At 48.9% G+C, this 24,863-nt stretch overlaps 1 protein-coding gene across 2 annotated transcripts; it reads right to left on the bottom strand.

Annotated features, from left to right (window-relative positions):
- Nucleotides 1-1,645: 1,645 nt before the first annotated feature.
- Nucleotides 1,646-23,518, bottom strand: LOC307080501 (Golgi apparatus protein 1-like). Of its 2 annotated transcripts, XM_079743224.1 has the most exons (27): nt 23,079-23,518; nt 18,775-18,804; nt 18,347-18,433; nt 17,767-17,982; nt 17,356-17,559; nt 16,481-16,552; nt 15,978-16,164; nt 15,234-15,448; nt 14,996-15,117; nt 14,079-14,180; nt 13,807-13,960; nt 13,163-13,300; nt 12,167-12,253; nt 11,382-11,444; nt 11,162-11,275; nt 10,032-10,120; nt 9,561-9,678; nt 9,090-9,182; nt 8,404-8,541; nt 8,063-8,186; nt 7,120-7,262; nt 6,759-6,860; nt 4,662-4,769; nt 4,389-4,509; nt 3,810-3,916; nt 3,213-3,376; nt 1,646-1,821 (listed from the first exon to the last, which is right to left on the bottom strand). In XM_079743224.1, exons 1-27 carry the CDS (start codon nt 23,508-23,510, stop codon nt 1,734-1,736), a joined length of 3,618 nt encoding a protein of 1,205 aa, XP_079599350.1. In that variant the 5' UTR covers nt 23,511-23,518; the 3' UTR covers nt 1,646-1,733. The 2 variants fall into 2 exon arrangements, with proteins under 2 accessions (XP_079599350.1, XP_079599351.1); XM_079743225.1 differs by lacking the exon at nt 1,646-1,821 and having other exon boundaries at nt 2,144-3,376.
- Between the last annotated feature and the right edge of the window lie 1,345 nt (nt 23,519-24,863).

Genomic DNA, 24,863 nt, shown 5'->3' with positions numbered 1-24,863 from the left:
CCTGCTAAAGCCAGTGCATGTCCGGGCCCGTTTGAAGTTTGCCAGAGAGCATTTGGATGATCCAGAACAGGATTGGGAGAATGTCATATGGTCAGATGAAACCAAAATAGAACAGTACATGCTTCACCTACAGTGAAGCATGGGGGTGGAAACATCATGCTTTGGGCCTGTTTTTCTGCCAAGGGACCAGGACGTCTGATCCATGTGACGGAAAGAATGAATGGGGCCATGTATCGTGAGATTTTGAGTGAAAACCTCCTTCCATCAGCAAAGGCACTGAAGATGAAACGTGGCTGGGTCTTTCAGCATGACAATGACCCCAAACACACCGCCTGGGCAATGAAGGAGTTGCTTCGTAAGAAGCATTTCAAGGTCCTGGAGTGGCCTAGCCAGTCTCCTGATCTCAACCCCATAGAAAATCTTTGGAGGGAGTTGAAAGTCTGTGTCGCCCAGCGAAGGCCCACAAACATCACTGCTCTAGAGGAGATCTGCATGGAGGAATGGTCCAAAATACCAGCAGCAGTGTGTGAAAACCTTGTAAAGACTTACAGAAAACGTTTGACCTCTGTCATTGCCAACAAAGGGCATGTAACAAAGTATTGAGATGACCTTTTGTTATTGACCAAATACTTATTTTCCACCATCATTTGCAAATAAATTCTTTAAAAATCAGACAATGTGATTTTCTGGATTTATATTGCAATATATTGAACCTACCCCACCAGGTTCAATATATCAATAAGGTATAAAGATCTTCTTTTTTTTTTTTTCTTCAAGCGATATATTGAACCTACCCCCCCCAGGTTCATTATATCGATAGGGTATATCGATTTTTTGTTTTTTTCAAGCGATATATATTGAAACTACCCTGCCAGGCTCAATATATCGAAAGGCTGTATAGGTTTTTGTAATTATTTTTTCAAGCAATATATTGACCCTAACCCCCAGGCTCAATATATCGACAATTCTTTTTTCTTCAAGCGATATAGTGAACCTTCCCCCCAGGCTCTATATAGCTATAGGCTGTATAGATTTTTGTAATTTATTTTTTCAAGCGATATATTGAACCATAATGAAGGGTAAATCATTTTCTTTTTCTTTTTCAAGCGATATATAATGTACGTACCCCCCCCCCCAGGCTCAATATATATGAACCTATTTCTTTTTTCTTCAAAGCGGTATATTGAACCTACCCCCCGAGGTTCAATATATCGATAGGCGGTATCGATTTTTTTCAAGAGATATATTGAACCTACCACCCCAGGTTCAATGTATTGATAGGGAATATAGTTTTATTTATTTTTTCAAGCAATATATTGAACCTACCCCTCAAGGCTCAATATATCAACAGGCTTTATAGATTTTTTTATTTAATTTTTCAAGGGATATAGTGAACCTAACCCCGAGGCTCAATATATAGACAGATTTTTTATTTATCTTTCAAACTATGCATTGAACCTACCCCCCCCATATACCGATAGGATATATATATATATACATATACATATATATACATACATATATATACATACATACATACATACATACATATATATATATATAGAACCTACCCCTGGTTCAATGGTTGAACCTACCCCCCCCCCCCCCAGGTTCAATATATTGATGGGCTGTATAGATTTAATTTTTTTTATTCATTTTTTCAAGCAATATACTGAACATTCAATATGGCAATCAGTCCCATAGCAGAACATGACACCCTGCGTGTTTTGGAACTATACAGGCTTACGTGAACCAGGCGACCCCCCCGCCAGCCAAATAGTGTTGCATCTCTTCTTTCTCCGTGGCTCTGGTCTAGAGGCCCTGGAAAACAATATAGGTTAGGGTTAGTCAATAGTATGGCTTAGACAATAGTATTGGTTGGACAATAATAAGGGTTGGGATTCAGTTGTGGTTAGTCATGGTAGTTAAAGCTAATGTAGGTAGTTTAATAAAGAAAAGACAACTTGGTAAAAACCAGCAGATTTTATTAAACGTTTTATCATCTGTACACAAAGCAGCCCAGCAGCGTTACCATGACAACACCCCTGCGGGCCCAGCGAGGACAAACTAGACTATGGGATGGATCTGCTCACATACACACGGTGTAAGGCTGTAACAAAATGTGTTTCTGTATGTGTAGTGTGTGTGTGTGTGTGTGTGTGTGTGTGTGTGTGTGTGTGTGTGTGTGTGTGTGTAGCAGATAAAAGACTTTGAACAGGCGCAGAGCAGAAGCTGTTAAGGTCTCCTGTGATTGGTTGAGCGGCTCCTTGTCAATCAAGTGGTTTCTAATAGTAGGAAATGTTCTCCGCTTTGGTTTCACATTCGTGACACCAACTCCCACAATCCCTCTCTCTGGAGCAGCCCAGCCAATCACATCAGATCTGTAAGACTTTCACCATTAGTAAACAAAATAAATAAGGCTATGACAGAAAAAACAATATATGTATATATACACACATATAAATATGTGTATATATACACACACACACACACACATATGTGTATATATATATATATGTATAAATACACATATATATCTATATATATATATACACACATATATATTCAAAGATAGAAAAAGACAACAACAAATGTGCAATGATTCCAGTATCATCATTTTAAACAAAAATGTTCACATCTCATCTCTATGGTAACCGAACACTCGAAACATGGATGCTGTTGATTGCTTGCTCAGCCTTGATGCACCAATCAGAGCGGTCGTACCAGATCAGGCCAGCAGGGGTCACTGATGTCATCAGAGTGCAACAGTGAGCCGCTTCGCTTCCTTAGCATCGAGGCCGCGCCCCCTGACTGTTAGTCAACCAATAGTCAACCACAGCAGGAGGAGGTGTTATGTCACAGGGCCCTCGAGCCCATGCAGTACCACGGAGAGACACACACACGCACACACACAACACACAGACACACACACAGACACACACACACACACACCTGATTGGAGGAATACCCTGGCGGGGAGGAGTTAATGTCCAATCACAACAGGAAACAAAGAGGAGAGGTAAGGAAGGGGCGTGGCTCTTGCAGGAAGAAGCGGGATTAGACCCAGGAGGCGGCCATAAACTGTTCCAATAAACAGCTTCAACATGGAGCCCCTCCCCTCAGTGAGTTCAGCCAGGTGGGGCGTGGCTTGTTGGAGGCAGGGGGTGTGGCTTGGTGGCAGTGGGAGGAGAGTGGGCGTGTCCCCGCTCTACCTGTCCTTCAGCTCCTGCGTCAGTCTCTTGGTGATGCGGCCGCAGAGCAGACCCAAGACGAAGAGCAGGGCCACGCCCCCCCCGATGGACGCCAGCAGGTAGTTCTTAGACGGTGAAGTCATCACCTGCATGGCCAGGTCCGAGAAACCGTCAGCCGGCGCCACCTGGAGGTCAAAGGTGACGGGTCAGAGGTCATGGGGTTACGTTGCAGATGTTCACTCATGCCACATATCACAGGAAAGGGATTGATCCAAACCATTAGAGACTCAATCACAACAGCTGGTACATCAACGCATAGGTTTGACCGCCAGAGAAATATAGACGTAGAAGATGCTCTAGTACCAGGGAGCAGCACTCTAGATCATTCTCTAGTACCAGGGAGCAGCAGCCATTTACCAGAACAAGCCAGTTTTTACTCCTACATGTGATGGCGACCCGAGGATCAACTTCAAACTGAGGCGTAAACGGTGCTTTACTAAAAGCTACAGTGTGCAATCATTGCGGTTAGATCATTGGGATTAGATCATTGGGGTTAGATCATTGGGGTTAGATCATTGAGGTTAGATCATTGGGGTTTGATAATTAGGATTAGATTACCTTTGCAGCGTAGCCCCACATATCGATGCGGTCCTGAAGCCTCTTCTTACACTCTGGCTGCAAACGGACTCGTTTGTCCTGCATGGAATCCAGCAGGCAGGACATCTCTGAAGACACACATCACAACACGTCTGTACAGGCTAGCTGGTGAGATTTCTCCCTAGCTAACGGTTGAGTTCCAACAGTCAAACAGTTAGCCAACACAAGCTGCTGGTGTTCATTGGACTTTAGCCCACCTGTGCTCTGGAGACTTAAGATACTACTGGAGCCAACAAACGATTACTGGGCCAAAATATTAGTTATATAACTTTTTGTTCAAACAGAAGTGTAAACCTTTCGGTTGTAATTCAGTAAACCTTCTCAATTTGTTCAAATGACTTTGCCTTTAACTGAGAGTGAGAGTGAGAGTGAGAGAGAGAACAAGTGAGTCAAAGAAATATAGAGTGATTCAGAGAGATTGATTCAGAGAGAGTGAGTCAGAGAGAGTGAGTCAGAGAGAGTGAGTCAGAGAGAGTGAGTCAGAGAAAGTGAGTCAGAGAAAGTGAGTCAGAGAGAGGGTGGGTCAGAGGGGTGTCTCACGTCGCCCGTGGCCGGGCGGGATGGCAGCACACTGGTGTTTGATGTCGAGGGCGCAGGCCGTGTGGAGCACCGGGTCAACAAAGATGTCCGCCTTGCTCTCCTTCAGCATGTTCAGCACTTCCTGTAGCAGACAGGAAGTTTGTAAGCGTGGATCAGGTGGTGTTCCATGATTGGCTGATGGGTGTGTGTGGGGGGATGTAATTGGCTGATGGGTGTGTATGGAGGGTTGTGATTGGCTGATGGGTGCGTATGGAGGGTTGTGATTGGCCATACTTTTTTGCAGGCTTCTTGTTTGATCTTGAGGAGGTTGAACTTCAGACATTCCTCCACCTGACCGGTCTGCTCCTGGGCCGCGGCCTCCTCCGAGCACAGCCGGGCGATCTACACAAGATACACAACACACACTTTATATACACAACACACGTTAACAACACAACACACCTTATATACACAACACACACGTTATACACACACCACACACGTTATATACACACCACAACACACATTACACACACCACAACACAACACACACGTTATAAACACCACAGCACAACACACATTATACACACCACAACACAACACACACGTTATATACACCACAACACAACACGCGTTATATACACCATACCTGCAAACTCAGTGCTGAAATAGGTGACATCCTAAACTGTAGCTATTTTAACATGTAAACTACACATTCTGGTGTACTCCCAGAAGAAAATAAAGAGAAAAGACAACATTTTCTTATGGTAAAAAAGGCACATTTATTAACCAATAACCTGGTCAGTTAAGTTGTGAAAAATCATTCAGTGATACTATCTCATTTGCACCCAAGTAAACAGTAAAAAGCAGGTGCCCCTTCTCATAGTTCTGTTCCAACAGAACAATCAAAATGTGAAAAGGTCTATCCACTATAACCAAACCAGTTTTAAAGCAATTATTTCTGCTGCCACATGGGGTCGCTATACCACACATGCACATTTAGGACAGGTAAACAGTAAATCCCACTGACCAAATTTGGCAATTTTCCGAACGTACTGTATATATGGTATTTACAAAAGTGGTAAGCGTACATTCATATGTCTCTCGCGCACAACCGTTATGTTGGTCTGGACTTATATGATGTATGTAAGGGATAATGTTGTACAGAACGCCGGTCATTATCGGGAAAATAAGCCCCGACAGGGCGAACCGGACCCCGACGCGGAGCGGAGGTGTCTTGCTTCGCCCTGAAGGGGCTTATTTTCGATAATGACCGGCGACCTTCTATACATCATCCCCTTGCCAAAACGAAACAATATCTTCACACGTTGTGTCTTTTTACAATTACCATTCGTATTGTTGATCAGCAGAGAAATATCGCGCCAAAGATGTTGACGTTGCTTAGCAACCGGACACGCTGGGGTTGATTAGTTTCCGGACTACTTGCGGACTGATAAGAAAGACGTGAATCAGGCAAAAAATCCACTTTCCTTGACAGCGGTCAAGTTCGGTGTGCATAAAAGTACAGACGGACCAATTGTAAACAACTGCAGCTGCTGATGCCATCGCTCAAAGTTAAAAACTAGCCGCACCCACCTAAACCAATCTGAATAAGTGTATACATGTCGATTATAGTGGAGTACATCACCTCTTCTATTCAGCATGGAATTCTATTCCGATCAGAGAATTGTATTCCGATGTAGGCGTATATATGATAATTATTTATTCAGATCGAGCTGTTCTTTTATTCCGATTGAACTCCTTAACGAGCTCTAATCAGTTCAGAAGTGTCCATGTTAACGCGGCTAATGACGGGCTGTCTTAAAGTATACGTTATAGCAAAACAAAATAACCCAGGCGCAGTCTCATCCACGAGACGTTTGCTTAGTGGCGTAGGGAAGGCGCTGCAACATGCAACGTTTGCATAGGGAAGGCGCTGCAACGAGACGCGACATGGGATGGATTGTCACCTAATTTAAACTTTTTGTTTCCTTACAGGAGTGACTGACGACTGAGCAAGTCCACTCCAGGACCAGACCGATGGGGAAACAACGCGCGCTGTGGTTTATCTTGATTATGATTGGTGGTCGTGGAACGCGAGTCATTTGGCCAAAGATTTTTTATTGTGATGATATCACACTTGTTTCTGGCTCAGTATAGTCGGTTATTATACACTCTATGGTTGGTTGGTTGGTCGGTCGGTAGGTCAACCGCCCCTCTTCGGATCAACACGATTCACGTAAGTGACCGATTTTGGGTTAAAAACGGCGAATTTCGCAGAATAGTGACTAGTTTGCCGGTATGATACACCCACCACACTCATATACACACCACACACGTTATACACACCACACACTCGCTATATACACACACACTCATGATATCTCGTACCTCAGGGGTGCAGTGGATCTGCAGCTGAGGGTCCAGTCTGTAGTCCAGCGCCGACTCCTCCAGAATCACCCGGATCTGGTCCTCACAGTCCGGAGACAAGCGCTGCCCACACAGTAGCAGTCAGTTAACCATTTACAGTAGTAGTTATCTAGCACTATTCACACAGTAGCAGTCAGTTGGCGCTACACACACAGCAGCAGTCAGCTAGTGCTACACAGCAGCAGTCAGCTAGCGCTACACAGCAGCAGTCAGCTAGCGCTACACAGCAGCAGTCAGCTAGCGCTACACAGCAGCAGTCAGCTAGCGCTATACAGTAGCAGTCAGGAAACAGGTCCTCTCTGATTGGTTAGTCAGTGTTTACCTGGTCGGCGTACTTCAGCTTGAGGCAGGCGATCACCTGACCCTCCAGCTCGCTGTCCCCACCCCCTTTCTTCAGGATGCTCTGACAGAATTTGGGGATGTCCGCTTTACAGGACTTCTTCAGGACCGGGTTCAGCCTGTAGTCTACACACACACACACACACACACACACACAACGTGAGAGGGTGAGTGTTCCTGTGTTCTGGGTGAGGGTGAGTACCTGTGTTCTGGGTGAGTACCTGTGTTCTGAGTGAGTACCTGTGTTCTGAGTGAGAGGGTGAGTACCTGTGTTCTGAGTGAGAGGGTGAGTACGTGTGTTCTGGGTTAGTGTGAGTGTACCTGTGTTCTGGGTGAGAGGGTGAGTACCTGTGTTCTGAGTGAGTACCTGTGTTCTGAGTGAGAGGCTGAGTACCTGTGCTCTGAGTGAGAGGGTGAGTACCTGTGTTCTGAGTGAGTACCTGTGTTCTGGGTGAGAGGGTGAGTACCTGTGTTCTGAGTGAGAGGGTGAGTACCTGTGTTCTGGCTGAGAGGGTGAGTACCTGTGTTCTGGGTGAGAGGGTGAGTACCTGTGTTCTGGCTGAGAGGGTGAGTACCTGTGTTCTGAGTGAGAGGGTGAGTACCTGTGTTCTGAGTGAGAGGGTGAGTACCTGTCTTCTGAGTGAGAGGGTGAGTACCTGTGTTCTGAGTGAGAGGGTGAGTACCTGTGTTCTGAGTGAGAGGGTGAGTACCTGTGTTCTGAGTGAGAGGGTGAGTACCTGTGTTCTGGGTGAGAGGGTGAGTACCTGTGTTCTGGGTGAGAGGGTGAGTACCTGTGTTCTGGGTGAGAGGGTGAGTACCTGTGTTCTGAGTGAGAGGGTGAGTACCTGTGTTCTGAATGAGAGGGTGAGTACCTGTGTTCTGGGTGAGAGGGTGAGTACCTGTGTTCTGGGTGAGAGGGTGAGTACCTGTGTTCTGGGTGATCTGTCTCTTGGTGATCAGCTGTTTACACTTGGGGTCCATTAGCTCTGCGTTCTTGTTCTGTTTCAGACACTGAAGAACACTCTTCCCCTCCGTGTCAGTGCAGTACCGCTACACACAGACACACACACACAAAGATACGCAGTTACCTCTCAACGATTCTCGAGGAACCTCGTGCATCTCAATGTTCTCAAAATATTGATACAGACCTTTACAATCAATCAATCAGTCTGACCGGGTCATGGGACTGAGGGGCGTGTCTTACCCGGGTCATGGGACTGAGGGGCGTGTCTTACCCGGGGTCATGTGACTGGGGGGCGTGTCTTACCCGAATCATGTTCCTGCAGACCCTCATAAGCTGGTAGTCCAGCTCTGGGTCCATCATCTCCGACTCCTGCAGCCTGAAGACCCGCTGGTGACACTTCTGAGACAGCTGCCGCTTCTTCTCCTTCAGACACTCCTTCACCTGCAGACACACACACACACACACACACTGAGCTCACCTGGAAACAGACACAAACACTCACACACACTGAGCTCACCTGGAAACAGACACACACACACACACTGAGCTCACCTGGAATCACACACACACACACACACTGAGCTCACCTGGACACACACACACACTGAGCTCACCTGGACACACACACACACACACACACTGAGCTCACCTGGACACACACACACACACTGAGCTCACCTGGACACACACACACACACTGAGCTCACCTGGACACACACACACACACACACACTGAGCTCACCTGGACACACACACACACACACACTGAGCTCACCTCAACACACACACACTGAGCTCACCTCGACACACACTCAAGCTGAGCTCACCTCGACACACACACACACACACACACACACACACTCAAGCTGAGCTCACCTCGACACACACACACACACACACACACACACACACACAAAAACCCTTTGCTCTAGCTCTTGACAGGCAGTGAGACAGGTAACGACAGACAGGCTCACAAACAGACGACTCACCTGTGCACTGCCGAAAGCAATATTGGGACACAGATTGTTGATGTCTTGTTTACACGACTCGTACAGTTCTGGTTCCAACCGGATATCCTCCGACTAGGAGAGAGAGACAGGGTGAAGGTCCTGACTAAACACCAGGAGAGACAGACAGGGTGAAGGTCCTGACTAACCACCAGTAGAGAGAGAGACAGGGTGAAGATCCTGACTAACCACCAGGAGAGAGACAGGGTGAAGGTCCTGACTAACCACCAGGAGAGAGAGAGACAAGGTCCGCCAGGAGAGAGAGAGACAGGGTGAAGGTCCTGACTAACCACCAGGAGAGAGAGAGACAGGGTGCACCAGGAGAAAGAGAGACAGGGTGAAGGTCCTGACTAACCACCAGGAGAGAGAGAGAGACAGGGTCCACCAGGAGAGAGACAGGGTGAAGGTCCTGACCAACCACCAGGAGAGAGACAGAGTCCAGTCCTGACTAACCATCTCCAGCTCCTCCACACGGAGCTGCTTTCGACACTTGACTGAAACCTTCTGCTCCTTCGCATCCTGGAGGGTGTCGTTCCTCACTTGGGTGCTGAGGCAGAGCACCACATCCACCCTGAGAGAGAGAGAGAGAGAGAGAGAGAGAGAGAGAGAGAGAGAGAGAGAGAGAGAGAGAGAGAAGAGAAAGAGAGAGCGACAAAAGGTACGATTTAGTTTGATGCTGCATGTTTCAAGGTGTTATGCATTGCTTGCTAGCTAACCCTCTGGTTAGCTGGCCATCTTGTTAGCTAGCCCTCTGGTTAGCTAGCCCTCTGGTTAGCTAGCCCTCTGGTTAGCTGGCCCTCTGGTTAGCTGGCCCTCTGGTTAGCTAGCCCTCTGGTTAGCCAGCCCTCTGGTTAGCTAGCCCTCTGGTTCTTTATCTAGAGGATACTGTGGTTGCTCTGAGGTCTCCTTAGTCTCCAGCCTTACTTCTTCTTGATGTTGGGGCACAGTTTGAGCACATCCTCCTTGCAGGCCATCTTGAACTTGTAGGAGAAACGAAAGTCTTTGATTTGGATCTGGAGACAAAAGGAACACATTCAAATCAAATTCGTATTTTACCTTTTTGTATTTTGTTCATTTTAAAAACAAATAAAGCTTTGGATAGAGAAGAGAGGGGAGGTGGTGCAAACCCCAACAGCGGTTCAACTGCACACCACTCTAAAGTAGGGCTGCAACTAACGATTATTTAAACAATCGATTAATCTGACGATTATTTTTTTTCGATTAAACATTTGTAATTGCCGCATCTTCATTCAAAAACTGAACATTACTTCAAATTCACAGAGCAGACTGAAGCGTAAAAACACCAGGTTATTGCTCCAACATCCCAGAACTATTAAAAGTAATATTAAATGCTAAAAAAATAAAAAACATTACTGGGATAACACAAAAAAACATACAATGTATGATATACATTTATATATGTACAGTATATAAGGGAAGTCCACGGTTAACCGGTTAACCGATAAGATCTTTAACACGTAAATACTAACGGTTAAACATAAATGAAATCATCTTAATTTCTCTCAGATGACAGGAGATCGTTCATTTTTATTGATATTGATTCCATTTTCGAGACTCCTTAACAATGCAAGTCTTTATTGATACCACTATTGATACTTTTCTATTATTTTGTTGAAATAGAACTTGTATTATTGCTTTAATTGCTGATAAGATGATCATAGCTCAAGATAGCACATTAAACATGTCATAATTCCATCTTTACTATCTATTTTAGTAAAGATGGAATTATATTGCTTGAAAACAAGCAATATAATTATATAAATAATTATATTTTGCCAAAAGCTCAATTTTTTTTTTTTGTGTTGCATTTGAACACATCAATCATATTACTGAGCCGACCTGAACGCATCACATTTGACACTGTTTGCTACTTTTTTTTAAGCTAACTAGCTCTATATCCTCCCGATTTTAACATAGATTTAAAAACTGGATTACTATTTTTAACAACTTTGTAACTTTTTTTTTTCTAACTCTAAAGCCTAACACTAACTCTAAAGCCTAACCCTCTGGATAGGAGCAGCGCTCTGACTGACCAGCTGGAAGTGAGTGACGCCCACAGCACACTTCTCATTCATCTCCTTCTGGTGTTTGTTCTGCACCAGACACTCCATGAGATCCCCCGAGTCCTGCTGGGTATCTGCCACCTCCTGGGGAGACAGACAGAGAGACAGACGGATACAAAGAGTAAGACACAGAGAGTAAGACACAGAGAGTAAGACAGACAGACAGACAGACAGACAGACAGACACCTACGTGGCAGTAGGCGTGTATGACCGGCTCACAGGCCCTCATCAGCAGAGCTTCAATCTGGATGTCCTGCAGAAAACGGGGAGTGGGTTTTAGATTAGCATCATCTGAAGGTCAGCTGGTTAGTTTGACCTGGTGAATTAGTTTCATCTACTGGTACCCAGCCGTCACCTGGAGGTCCTGTTCTCATCTACCCTACTGGTAGTCCCACCAATCAGACTTTGGATTACCTTCTAAAGTCCTTTCTTTCTCTGTGGGATCTGTCAGCACAGAATCGCCCGACAGAAAACAGTAAGTGAAGAAAATACACGATTTAAAATATTCACTTCAACACTTCATCTACTCGCGAATAAGCTTTCTTCTGTGGATACGAAACCCTGGCAGCTGTTTGGTCCAGGTTCTGAGCCTCTCCTCCCTAGAACTCCTACTTAGTAGGACTGCTGGGTCAGAGGTTCTGCTGTAACACAGTAGGACTGCTGGGTCAGAGGTTCTGCTGTAACGCAGTAGGACTGCTGGGTCAGAGGTTCTGCTGTAACGCAGTAGGACTGCTGGGTCAGAGGTTCTGCTGTAACGCAGTAGGACTGCTGGGTCCGATGTTCTGCTGTAACGCAGTAGGACTGCTGGTTCAGAGGTTCTGCTGTAACACAGTAGGACTGCTGGGTCAGCGGTTCTGCTGTAACACAGTAGGACTGCTGGGTCAGAGGTTCTGCTGTAACACAGTAGGACTGCTGGGTCAGAGGTTCTGCTGTAACACAGTAGGACTGCTGGAACAGAGGGTCTGAGAGTTGTACCTCCGACTCCAGCTCGGTCAGGTCTCCCACTGTGTCTCGACACTCTGCCACAAGGTCCTCCAGGTGGTCCTGAAGACAGTCCAGCTCCTGCAAGAGCCACAGTTGAGCTGTCAATTAAAACGCCAGCCATCAATCAATCCTGTAAACCACATCTAAGAGGCCTTTTGACCAACAAACCTGCCAATCATGTAGGGGTGAATGAATGGATAGAGGCGAGGTAGGGAAGGAGGGAGGAGGTCAGGCAGTAGAGTCAAGCAGGATGGAAGAGGTCAGGGAGGAGGTCAGGGAGGAGGGAGGAGGTCAGGGAGGAGGGAGGAGGTCAGGGAGGTGGTCAGGGAGGAGGGAGGAGGTCAGGGAGGAGGGAGGAGGTCAGGGAGGAGGGAGGAGGTCAGGGAGGAGGGAGGTGGTCAGGGAGGTGGTCAGGGAGGAGGTCAGGGAGGTGGTCAGGGAGTAGAGTCAAGCAGGATGGAAGAGGTCAGGGAGGAGGTCAGGGAGGAGGGAGGAGGGAGGAGGTCTGGGAGGAGGGAGGAAGTCAGGGAGGAGGGAGGAGGTCAGGGAGGTGGTCAGGGAGGAGGGAGGAGGTCAGGGAGGAGGTCAGGGAGGAGGGAGGAGGTCAGGGAGGAGGGAGGAGGTCAGGGAGGAGGGAGGTGGTCAGGGAGGTGGTCAGGGAGGAGGTCAGGGAGGAGGTCAGGGAGGAGAGTCAAGCAGGATGGAAGAGGTCAGGGAGGAGGTCAGGGAGGAGGGAGGTGGTCAGGGAGGAGGGAGGAGGTCAGGGAGGAGGTCAGGGAGGAGGGAGGAGGTCAGGGAGGAGGTCAGGGAGGAGGGAGGAGGTCAGGGAGGAGGGAGGAGGTCAGGGAGGAGGTCAGGGAGGAGGAGGTCAGGGAGGTGGGAGGAGGTCAGGGAGGAGGGAGGAGGTGAGGGAGGTGGGAGGAGGTCAGGGAGGAGGGAGGAGGTCAGGCAGTAGAGTCAAGCAGGAGGGAGGAGGTGAGCTCTGACCTGTCCGGCGTTGATCTTCTCGCTGCACCACTTGCCGAGGTCGGTCATGCAGCGCGTCTGGAGCTCCGGGTCCAGCCTCACGTCCAGCGCTCGCTGACGGAGGATCCTCTGCACCTCCACCTTACAGTCCCTGGAGAGCTGAGGAGGAGCGGGAGGACAGGAGAGAGAGGAGCACGGGGAGGGGTTTGGTATGAGGAGAGGAGCACGGGGAGGGGTTTGGTATGAGGAGAGAGGAGCCAGTAAAGCTCAAGTTTAAAACTGTAAAACTGGTTGAAAGATGTGAGTGACAATGATGAAGGATCAGCATCAGAAGGAACTCTAGGGCGGATGAGGAAGCTGATGGGTCCTGGGGCTAGGGTTTGGATTAGGGGTCATAGGGGCATGGGTCCTAGGGTTAGGGTAAGGGTTAGGGTCCTGGGGTTAGGGTCATGGGTCCTAGGGTTAGGGTAAGGGTTAGGGTCATGGGTCCTAGGGTCAGGGTAAGGGTTAGGGTCATGGGTCCTAGGGTTAGGGTCCTGGGGTTAGGGTCATGGGTCCTAGGGTTAGGGTCATGGGTCCTAGGGTCAGGGTAAGGGTTAGGGTCCTGGGGTTAGGTTCATGGGTCCTGGGGTAAGGGGTCTTGGGGTTAGGCGTAGGGGTCCTACCCTCCGGCCTTGGTCCACGGAGCGGTTGGCATGGCGATAGAGGCAGGAGAACACGGCTCCCGGGGGCATTATCTCGCTGGTGTCGTTCCAGCCGGGGGTGTGGCAGAGCCGGGAGGCGTCGCCCTGGCACTTCTTATAAAGGATGGGGTCAAGCCTAACGACACACAGTTAACGAGTTACAGGATGGGGTCAAGCCTAACGACACACAGTTAACAAATTACAGGACTGACTAGGCTGATTAGGGCTAACGAGATAGAGGGTGGGTAACGTACTTCCAGTCACGCGCGATGAAGTACTGCAGCTCCAGCAGGCGGCTCTCACAGTCCTCCACCATCTTGTCCGTGTACAGATGCTCCATGAGGCAGGACAGGATCCTGATGACAGCAGACCCATTGGTTCATCGCACGTGTACAGCACTATACTCACAGCACTGTGTGTAGAGAGCTCTGTGTGTACACTGTGTGTAGAGCAGTGTGTAGCAGTATGTGTAGAACAGTGTGTGTGTAGCAGTGTGTCTAGCAGTGTGTGTAGAGCATTGGTTCTCAAAGTGCGGCCCGTGGGCCAATGGCAACATACAGATTAAGTTAAAAAAAAAAAGTTTTTTTATTGTATCAATTTTAATTTAAACAAAAATAAATAAATATAAAGAGAAAAGTCGACTCTCTCTAGCTTTCAATTAAATCCTGTTACATTTGTTAGTTTTAATCCGACTGTACATTACTTTGAGAGGATGAACCTCAGTTTCGTGATTTAGCCCTCACTTGACCTCACTCCCGGGGGTCCACGGTGCAATGTTTTTTTTCACCACTGGGATGCTGACGGCGTTTCCCGCCTAATTTTTCTTCCTTTGGCGGCCCGCAGTCAAATTTTGGCTTCCTATATTGGCCCTCAGCTGTCGAAACTTTGAGAATGAGTAAAGCAGTGTGTGTGGAGCAGTGTGTGTGGAGCAGTGTGTGTGGAGCAGTGTGTGTGGAGAAGTGTGTGTGGAGCAGTGTGTGTGGAGAAGTGTGTGTGGAGCAGTGTGTGTGGAGCAGTGTGTGTGGAGCAGTGTGTGTGGAGCAGTGTGTGTGGAGAAGTGTGTGTGGAGCAGTGTGTGTGGAGCAGTGTGTTTGGAGCAGTGTGTGTGGAGCAGTGTGTGTGGAGCAGTGTGTGTGGAGCAGTGTGTGTGGAGCAGTGTGTGTGGACCTACATGGGGTCTCCGTTGCGGATGTGCTTGCAGGCGGTCTGGATGACGGACTCACAGGCCTCGTTGAGGGCCCGGTCGATGCGGTAGTCGGCCCCGGGGTCCGCCTCCTGGATCAGGGTCTGGAGCTGGGGGGGGGGGGGGGACAGGGGGGTCATATCTACAGAGTCTCCACACGGGGTTCAACCCTAGACCCCCTCTAGGTGACGCTAGGTCCCTGCGCGCTGATGGGCCTGGTACTCACAGCCTTCTGGCATTGCTTGTCGATGGCGGCCTGGTCGCCGCGGCCCACCCTCATCAGGCAGTGCAGCGTGCGCCCCTTCCTGTGCAGCCCCGAGCAGTGGGCCTCGATCTCCCCCCGGCAGTGGAGCACGATCTCCGGGCTCAGAGAGAAGTCCTCCATCAGCATCCGCCGGTAGTCCAGCATCTCCCCCTGGCACTCGCCGCTGACCGTCCGCCCTGGAACAGGTCCACAGCTACTCACCAGTGCAAACAAGGACCCCCCCCCGGTACCCACCGGTACCCCTAGGACCCCCCAGGGCCCACCAGGACCCCCCGGGACCCATCTGTACTCCTCCTGAGTATTCTGCCTCATCAGGCGATCTCTCTCTCTCATCCTGACGCTGAACGACTACGCTACAGCGAGGAGAGCAAAACTGTGATCGGTCAATCTATCGAGATCTATCAATCTATTAATCTATAAATAGAGATCGATAGATACCGATCTATTGATCTCTAGATAAAATCCAGCATTTCGCTCCTCCTTCCTGACTGAACAATGTTGAACTAGAGCGTGTGTGTCTCTGTGTGCTTGTCTCTGTGTGCGGGCGGGCCTACGTGTCTGTGTGTGCGTACGTGTCTGTGTGCGTTTGTCTCTGTGCATGTGCCCGTGCTCGTCTCTGTGTGCCTGCCTCTGTGCGTGCGCATATCTTTGTTTGTGCGTGTGTGCGTGCATATCTCTGCTCGTGTGTGTGCGTGCGTGCCCTACCCCTGTGGACCGAGGACTCCAGGCAGAGCAGCAGGTAGGACAGCCGGGCCTCGCGGGCGCGGGCCCGCGGCGTCTCGGCGCTGCAGTGCTGCTTCTTGAGGTCGGCCCTGCAGGCGCGCGCCAGAGAGTAGCTCACCTTGTAGTCCTGAGAGATCAGCTTCTGACGGGTGGTCAGGGCCTCTCGGCACTACACACACACACACACACACACACACACACACACACACACACACACACACACACACACACACACACACACACACACACACACACACACACACACACACACACACACACACACACACACACACACACACACACAATCATTGCTGGAGGCTCTGCGTTCGGAACACAATGAAGATGTATCACCTGCTAGTCTGCCCTGATACGAGTACACACTACGACAATACACACTACCACGATACACACTACCACAGTACACACCACCACAGTTCACACCAACACAGTTCACACCAACACAGTTCACACTTATACTCTCTTACCCGCTCAGACATTGCTTCCTCAAACTTGTGGTTGAAGAGACACTTGTAGACCCTCCCCTCTCCAGCTGGGGTCTGCAACACACACACACACAAGTTGGAGGCGGAAGAGGCAGAGAGGAGATGATGAAGTTAAAGGAAAATTCCGGTATTTTGAACAATGAGCCCCCTCTCTGGTTTGTCTAGGATGAAATAGAGTGGTTAACGCCGTAATTTTGAATATTGGTCCTGTCTCGAGTATTTGGCTAATTTCGAATCGCCCCTGCCTGCTTCACATGGCTGGCTATGGGCATTCAAAAACACCCCTAAACGTTCGTTTTCAGAAATGTGAAACTTATCGAGTGGTTAGTGGTGTTCGTTGATGTTCCTAATCAAGTATCGTAGGGTTAGGGTTAGGGTTAGGGTTAGAACCCTAACCCTAACCCTAAATACACTCTTTCGAAATACACTCTTTCTGTTGTGTTTTATTTGGCGTTTTGTAAATCTGCATTTTGTAAACGAAACGGAAACCGGAACGGAACCGAAACAGAAGGGGGGGGTTCTTGTAGTCTTTTCGCTCGGTTCTAGCCCTACTGTTGATATGCACAACCTAGCGAGAGACTACAACCAGCCGCCCTTTCCGTTTCCAGTTCCGGTCTGATTTCCGTTTCATTCAAAAAATGCAATTCGAAATTAGCCAAATACTCGAGACAGGACCAATATTCAAAATTTCGGTGTTAAACACTCAATTTCATCCTAGACCAACCAGAAAGGGGGCTCAATGTTAAAAATACCGGAATTGTCCTTTAAGGAGAAGGAGATGAAAGGGGAGGAGGAGGAGGAGGAGGAGGAGGAGGAGGAGGAGGAGGAGGAGGAAGAGGAGCTGCAGGAGGACTCACGTTCTCACAGAAGCGCTCGCGGTCGTCCCTGCAGGAGAAGTAGAGGTAGCGGTCGAGGTGGAAGTCATCGGAGGAGAGCTCGGCCACGCGGAGGATGGCCTTCTTACAGTCCTCCCTGATGGTGGTGGCCCCCGCTCCACCCTCTGCCTCCTGCACCACACCCTTCTCCAGGCACTCGATCACCTCGCCCTGGGAGTGGAGGTCCTAGGACACAGAGAGAGAGAGAGAGAGAGAGAGAGAGATGAGCATGGTGCACACACAGATATATTACACTACATCTAGAACAATACAGTACATACTCATACTACACTCACAGTACTATGACTAGTACTATGACTAGTCCTAGTCATAGTGACTAGTACTATGAGTAGTCCTAGTCATTGTACTAGGACTAGTACTAGTTAGCAGTACCTTCTCTCCCGTGTTGATGCTGCCACAGTGCAGGCTGTTGATGTCGTCGCGACACTTGTCCATGAAGCCACAGATGAGGTGGTAGTCGCTGAACACGATGCTGGTCATCTTGGTGATGTACTGGTTGCACTGGTACTCACTGATGTTTCCACGGTGATCCACCAGACAGGACACCAGGTAGCCCTTCCCCCGCTCCTCTGCAGCACACTCCTTGATCTGCGGGCGGCGGAGCGTCAGGGCGCTAGGGTACCATAGCTCAGGGCGCTAGGGTACCATAGCTCAGGGCGCTAGGGTTCCATAGCTCAGGGCGCTAGGGTTCCATAGCTCAGGGCGCTAGGGTACCATAGCTCAGGGCGCTAGGGTACCATAGCTCAGGGCGCTAGGGTTCCATAGCTCAGGGCGCTTTTACTTTTCTTATGCACTTAATAATTATTTAATAATAAGTTGTTGCGTAGAATTTGAGTCAACTCAGAACATGATTCCACTATTCCAATGTGAGGGTGCAGCCCTGATATAGGAAACGCTCCACCCAACTGTTTTGGGGGGAACCATTCAGAAGATGGCTGTGTGGGGGTCTGACCTCTGAAATGGTGGTCTTGCAGACCTCCACGGCCACTGACTCGAACTTGGGATCGGTGGTGAGGTTCAGCTTGTAGTTCCAGAGAAGCTGCAGGAGAGAACATGAGATGAAGACAAGCTAGCAGGCTTCCGCTAGAGATACCGCTAGCAGGCTACAACTAGAGAAACCACTAGCCAGTTACCGCTAGAGATACCGCTAGGCTATCGCTAGAGAAACCGCTTACAGACTACTGCTAGAGAAGTCTGTTAGCATTGATTAATATACAGCTTAGATATTAGCCATTAGCATGGAGCAACACATGGCTAGCAGGGTGCATTCTGGCATATTGCCTAGCAGAGTGCATGCTGGGATACCGTCTGGGCTAGCAGAGAGCATACTGGGATATCGTCTCAGCTAGAAGAATGCATGCTGAGAGATGAAATACTCACATGGTTGCAGTCAGCAGCGATCTCAGTTTCCTGGTGGACAGAGGAGCAGAGGATGATATGAGAGAGCGCCACATTAACCACAGCCTACAGCCACCGTTTACTTCTGACCGAAGAGGTCTGGAGCCCCTGACTGGAGTCACTGTCTAACCCTTTACTGCTCCTTAATGACTGGAGACCAGCCATTAAGGAGCAGGTAGGGGTTAGACAGTACAGAGACCGGTCATTAAGGAGCAGATAGGGGTTAGACAGTACAGAGAAAGGTCATCCAGCAGCGGTAAATGGCTAGACAGTAGGGCCGGTTGTAACAGTAAGACTACATAAATGTAACTGTTCCTTAACATATTGTTAAATTACTGTCTTTGCATTTGATTATTGTTTATTCATGTGTACAAATATTGTACATGCAATAACATACATTTGTACTGTGTTATAACATCGTTATACCATCGCTACAACATCGACAATTGCGTCTCTTTGGCCAGCTGTAGGGTAAGATTGCCGGATGGTTCTTTAACTCGATCTCCGATGGTGTTTCTTGACAAACTGACATTCAAAAAAGTCTATCTTGGGGTACGCCTGCTCACACACCTTAATTATGCACTGATTCAGAAATGCCCCCTCTGAAGACCACTTGGAAGCTTTGCGATTTCTTCAGCCAAAATAAATCTAGCTTTCACTACTGCATCATTTTGGGCTGTAGCTTTCGTAAACATATGATGATGCTGTGATTGCAGTCTGCCTTTTAAGTCTTGGACAATTTTATGTTTTCTTGGAGGCTACATTTAGCATACTTGGCTCTGTGTTTGGTGTCAGAATGTAGGTGTAAATTGTATTCCTTTACCAACCGACACTGCCTCGTAGCACAGAAGTTTTTAGCCTCAGCATATTTTTTTTTCCTTGGAAATGTTGGGATTATTTGTAGATCTTTTCAGCACAATCACTTGTTAGTAAAGTGTTATCGATAAACACAGATTCAGACACTGCAATCTAGCGGTAGGATGCCATATTTTCGCAGGTGGCACTGTGGGAGACAAATTAAATTATTATTATTATTCTTATTCGTATTTATTTAAGACGTTCAAATGCCTTAAGCTCTCACGGGCCACATAAAATGAGGAAACAGGACGGATTCGACCCGCGGGTCTTGTGTTTGACACATCTGGGTTAGACAGTACAGAGACAGTTCATTAAGGAGCAGGTAGTGGTTAGACAGTACAGAGACAGGTCATTAAGGAGCAGGTAGGGGTTAGACAGTATAGAGACAGGTCATTAAGGAGCAGGTAGGGGTTAGACAGTACAGAGACAGGTCATTAAGGAGCAGGTAGGGGTTAGACAGTACAGAGACAGGTCATTAAGGAGCAGGTAGGGGTTAGACAGTACAGAGACAGGTCATTAAGGAGCAGGGAGGGGTTAGACAGTACAGAACAGGTCATTAAGGAGCAGGTAGGGGTTAGACAGTACAGAGACAGGTCATTAAGGAGCAGGTAGGGGTTAGACAGTACAGAGACAGGTCATTAAGGAGCAGGTAGGGGTTAGACAGTACAGAGACAGTTCATTAAGGAGAGGTTAGGGTTCATCTTTCCCTAGGATGCCTTCAGAGGGTTGACATTAGAGAAGTCCAACAATGAGACATCCTGCCCTCAGAGACACCACCCTGCCCTCAGAGACACCATCCTGCCCTCAGAGACACCATCCTGCCCTAAGAGACACTATCCTGCCCTCAGAGACACCACCCTGCCCTCAGAGACACCACCCTGCCCTCAGGGACACCATCCTGCCCTCAGAGACACTATCCTGCCCGAGGAGAAACCATCCTGCCCTCAGGGACACCATCCTGCCTGAGGAGACACCATCCTGCCCGAGGAGACACCATCCTGGCTGAGGAGACACCATCCTGCCCGAGGAGACACTATCCTGCCCTCAGAGACACCATCCTGCCCGAGGAGACACCATCCTGCCTGAGGAGACACCATCCTGCCCGAGGAGACACCATCCTGCCCGAGGAGACACTATACTCACTGATCTGGAGATGAGGATGGTGGTGATTTTTTATCACCATCATTGTTCTGTGGTGGTTCCTTAGCAGCCGTTGCTCAATTAGCGCACACAAGAACACTAATGGCCATGACAGCTTCACAGCTTAAATCACAAACATATATAGACAAAATCACACGTGATTTTCACAACTGAAAAGCAGAGCATCTTTAACTCGCCCTTCCCAAAATATTCCATCCAAACGCAAACACACACGGCCACAAGGAGGAATGTTGTGGAGCGGCGGCAGCAGGGCGGCGTCCGGACATAATGCTACGGTCTGAAGACCAGCGGCCCTCACCGCCTGCAGGGAGATACAGCCTCCAGGAGCTGGGGTAGACCAGACCAGCCTCCAGCCATGAGCTGGGGTATGTTAGATCAGTCAGACTGGTTAGACCAGACCACTTCTAAAGTGGCTTTGTCTAAACGGTTTCCATACAAAACTTTTGACATATTTTTGCGGTTTGCTTTTCATTGTACGCCCTTGACCGTTTCCCCTATCATCCCTCCCCTCTACCTCTTCCATTGAGTCCTAGTCTCCCCCAGCCTATAGACCCAGCTCCTAAACCTAGTTTCTTTCCCCAACGCCAAGCTCCTAGCCCTAGCTCCTATCGACCCAATTCGTGGTTCCTAGCTCCTAACCCCAACTCCCATAACTCCTAGCACCTAACAGTTACCTCACAGCATCAAGAGAACTGGAGGATGATGATGAACATGATGAATGAGTTATGTGAATCAGATGTTATTCTACCACAGCCCTGTTTCTAACTTGATCCTGATTGATCAATAACATGAGACTCGTGTGCCTGTCACGTTCCAAATCAATGCAGACGAATAACAAAGAATGAGGACGAATGTTTTAGCTCCAGCTGATCAAGTCGAGAAGACCGCTGAAGGTAACTGATCCTCCATCTATGTTATCATTGTTGGTAACAGGGGTAAAAGTGGAATAAACCAAGACGTCTATTATTAGAAACACCTTGATACTGGTGATGAGGCCGAGAGGAGAACAGCTCACCACCGCCCACAAGGCAGGGGAACGGGCCCGCTCGCTGCCTCAAGGACCCCTCTTGGAGGAGGTCTGGAGGAACCTGTAGAGGGGGGAGGAGTCCAACTGTCCTATCTCCCTCCTCCAGAAGGAGTCCTCCCTCCTCCAGAAGGACTCCTCCCTCCTCCAGAAGGAGTCCTCCCTCCTCCTCCAGAAGGACTCCTCCCTCCTCTAGAAGGACTCCTTCCTCCTCCTCTAGAAGGACTCCTTCCCTCCTCCAGAAGGACTCCTTCCCTCCTCCAGAAGGACTCCTCCCTCCTCCTCTAGAAAGACTCCTTCCCTCCTCTAGAAGGACTCCTCCCTCCTCCTCTAGAAAGACTCCTTCCCTCCTCTAGAAGGACTCATCCCTCCTCCTCTAGAAAGGCTCCATCCCTCCTCCTCCAGAAGGACTCATCCCTCCTCCTCTAGAAGGACTCCATCCCTCCTCCTCTAGAAAGACTCCTCCCTCCTCTAGAAGGACTCCTCCCTCCTCTAGAAGGACTCCTCCCTCCTCCAGAAGGACTCCTTCCTCCTCCAGAAGGGCTCATCCCTCCTCCTCCAGAAGGACTCATCCCTCCTCCGGAAGGACCCTTCCAGAAGGATGCCTACAGGTCGAACTGTGGACATGGAAGTCCACATCCTCCATTTTAAGATCATCCCCTAAACGTGTAACCCTCCTGACCACAATGACAGGGTACAGCCCAGAACATAACAGGGTCTTCCTCCCACCACGTCACTGAAAGGTAGTTACCAGTACAACCCCTAGCTCCCAGCTGACCAAAGGTCCTCCCAGTTATTCTGAGTATCGTAATGCCCAGGAGAAGGAAGGCGTCCAGTAGCCTTCCTCCCCTTGCAGAATGCATCCTCAACACTCGTTATAGGGTGTCGGTTCGATCGTCTATAGCGGGGATAACCATAACCCCTGATCAGGAAGTCCCTACATTCTGCTCAGCGTCTCCAATACCAGATCCCCATAGGTCGTTTTGGAAAGAAATAGTTAAGTTTATAGTAAAGTTTCCCCACCTAATGATCGGCTTCTGTTCCTTACTTTAAAACCAGTTGGACATTTAAAGACGAGTGAAGAGAGACGAGAATCAGCCAGACCAACCGTTTACTGTCCACTGTGTGATACAACTTTAAAATCAGGTTTAGTGGTCGCCCAGACTTAATGCCTCGTGATGAAGCGGTCACTGTTTATATCCTAATGACAGGAACGGACCCGGAGACAGACGGTCCTCCTCACCTCTTTGCGGTCCTGGAGACACTCAAGCACGGCCAGGTTGTTGTTCCACGAGTGTTTTGGGCAGAGCCGGGTCAGGTCGTCCCGACAGGCGGCCTCCTCGGCCAGCTTCCAGGGAGCGGAGCGCCGCCGGGGAGGCGAGGCCCCGACTACCGGGCTCCGGTCAGCCTCCGCCGGGCCGCCAGGTCTCACCGGGCCGCCAGCCCCGAATACCGGGCTCCGGTCAGCCTCCGCCGGGCCGCCCTGTCTCACTGGGCCGCCGGCCCCGGCTACCGGGCTCCGGTTAGCCTCCGCCGCGGCACCCGGTCTCACTGGCGGGTTGATAATGTCTTTACCGACGGCCTTGAAGCCCGCGTTGTCCCCGCGAATCAGACACACATTTACTGCGATGAACGCGAAGAGCAGGAGAAAGGGAACACGTACACACTCCGCCATCTTCAGAAGAGCTCCGAGCTGAGGAGGAGGAAGAGGACGTGACGTCACCATAGAGCTACAGCATAGAGCTACAGCTGGTAGAATGTACCTCCTAATCAGGTGGGACATTTCTACACTAAGAAATAGAAAACTACACTAACTGCCACACGTCAACTAGTGTATTTTTATATTTTATTTGGATTTTATTTCATTTTGTACATTAGTATTTAAAAATGTCCGGAGCCTAGGACCCCTGGATTTAAGAACTGATCTTGAAGCAGGGTCACAGGTAGGTTCTGGGTTCCACCCCCCAGTGTCACAGGAAGGTTCTGGGTTCGACCCCCCAGTGTAAAAGGAAGGTTCTGGGTTCCAACCCCAGTGTCACAGGAAGATTCTGGGTTCCACCCCCCAGTGTCGCAGGAAGATTCTGGGTTCTATCCCCCAGTGTCACAGGTAGGTTGTGAGTTCCACCCCCCAGTGTCACAGGAAGGTTCTGGGTTCTATCCCCCAGTGTCACAGGCAGTGGCGGTTCTAGACAAATTTTACTAGGGGGGGCAAAAAGGGGCCGGTGTTCAACCAGAGGGGCACAAAAGAAAGGCACAAAATTATATTTAAAGATTTATTTCTTTTATTTTCAAATCAGTAAAATACAAAGAAAACTTCCCTGTATGGCCCAATAAAACAAACCAGCTCAACTGTACTGCATGGCTTTTTAACTTAACCACTCAATTTATGGAGCTCATGCCCTAAATCCTGAAGCTAAAGGAGGTAGGGCCGTAGAAAAATGAAAAATACAGTACAGGGTACAAATACAGTGTTTCAATTCAATGTGAACAAACCTCCAGGGTACAACAAAGGGTATACAAATGTGGCATTACCTATTAATGTAAACACTACACTACAACAACAGGATACGGCGGTTGTGCTGTCTGGCAAAACGGTCCACAAATGCATCCAGATCCAGAGCCTTGGCCCTTCTGGACTCTATGCTCAGGACACCAAGATCACTGAGTCTCATGTCAGTAGTGGTGGACCGCAGGAAGGTTTTGATCAGTTTCAGTGTGGAGAAACTGCGTTCGCAAGAGGCTGAGCTTACAGGAAGGGTTACGCAATCTTGCACAGTCTAAAGAGTTCAAAGAAAACTTCCCTGTATGGCTCAATAAAACAAACCAGCTCAACTGTATTGCATGGCTTTGTAATTTCACCACTCTGTATTTTTCTGTCCAAAACTCTCTTAAATTGATGGAGCTCATGCCCTAAATCATCAATGTCTGCATTGTACAAACGGCCAAATGAAAAAACATTTGTCTCCTTTAAAAAGGCATCACTCTGGGGGTTGAGAGACTGTATGCTTGTCATGAGCTCACAGTTGGT

Source organism: Pollachius pollachius, assembly GCF_949987615.1.
Source record: "Pollachius pollachius genome assembly, chromosome: 9".
Lineage (NCBI taxonomy): Eukaryota > Metazoa > Chordata > Actinopteri > Gadiformes > Gadidae > Pollachius > Pollachius pollachius.
Note: the sequence above shows the minus strand (reverse complement) of the source record. Positions and strands in the feature narration are given on the sequence as shown.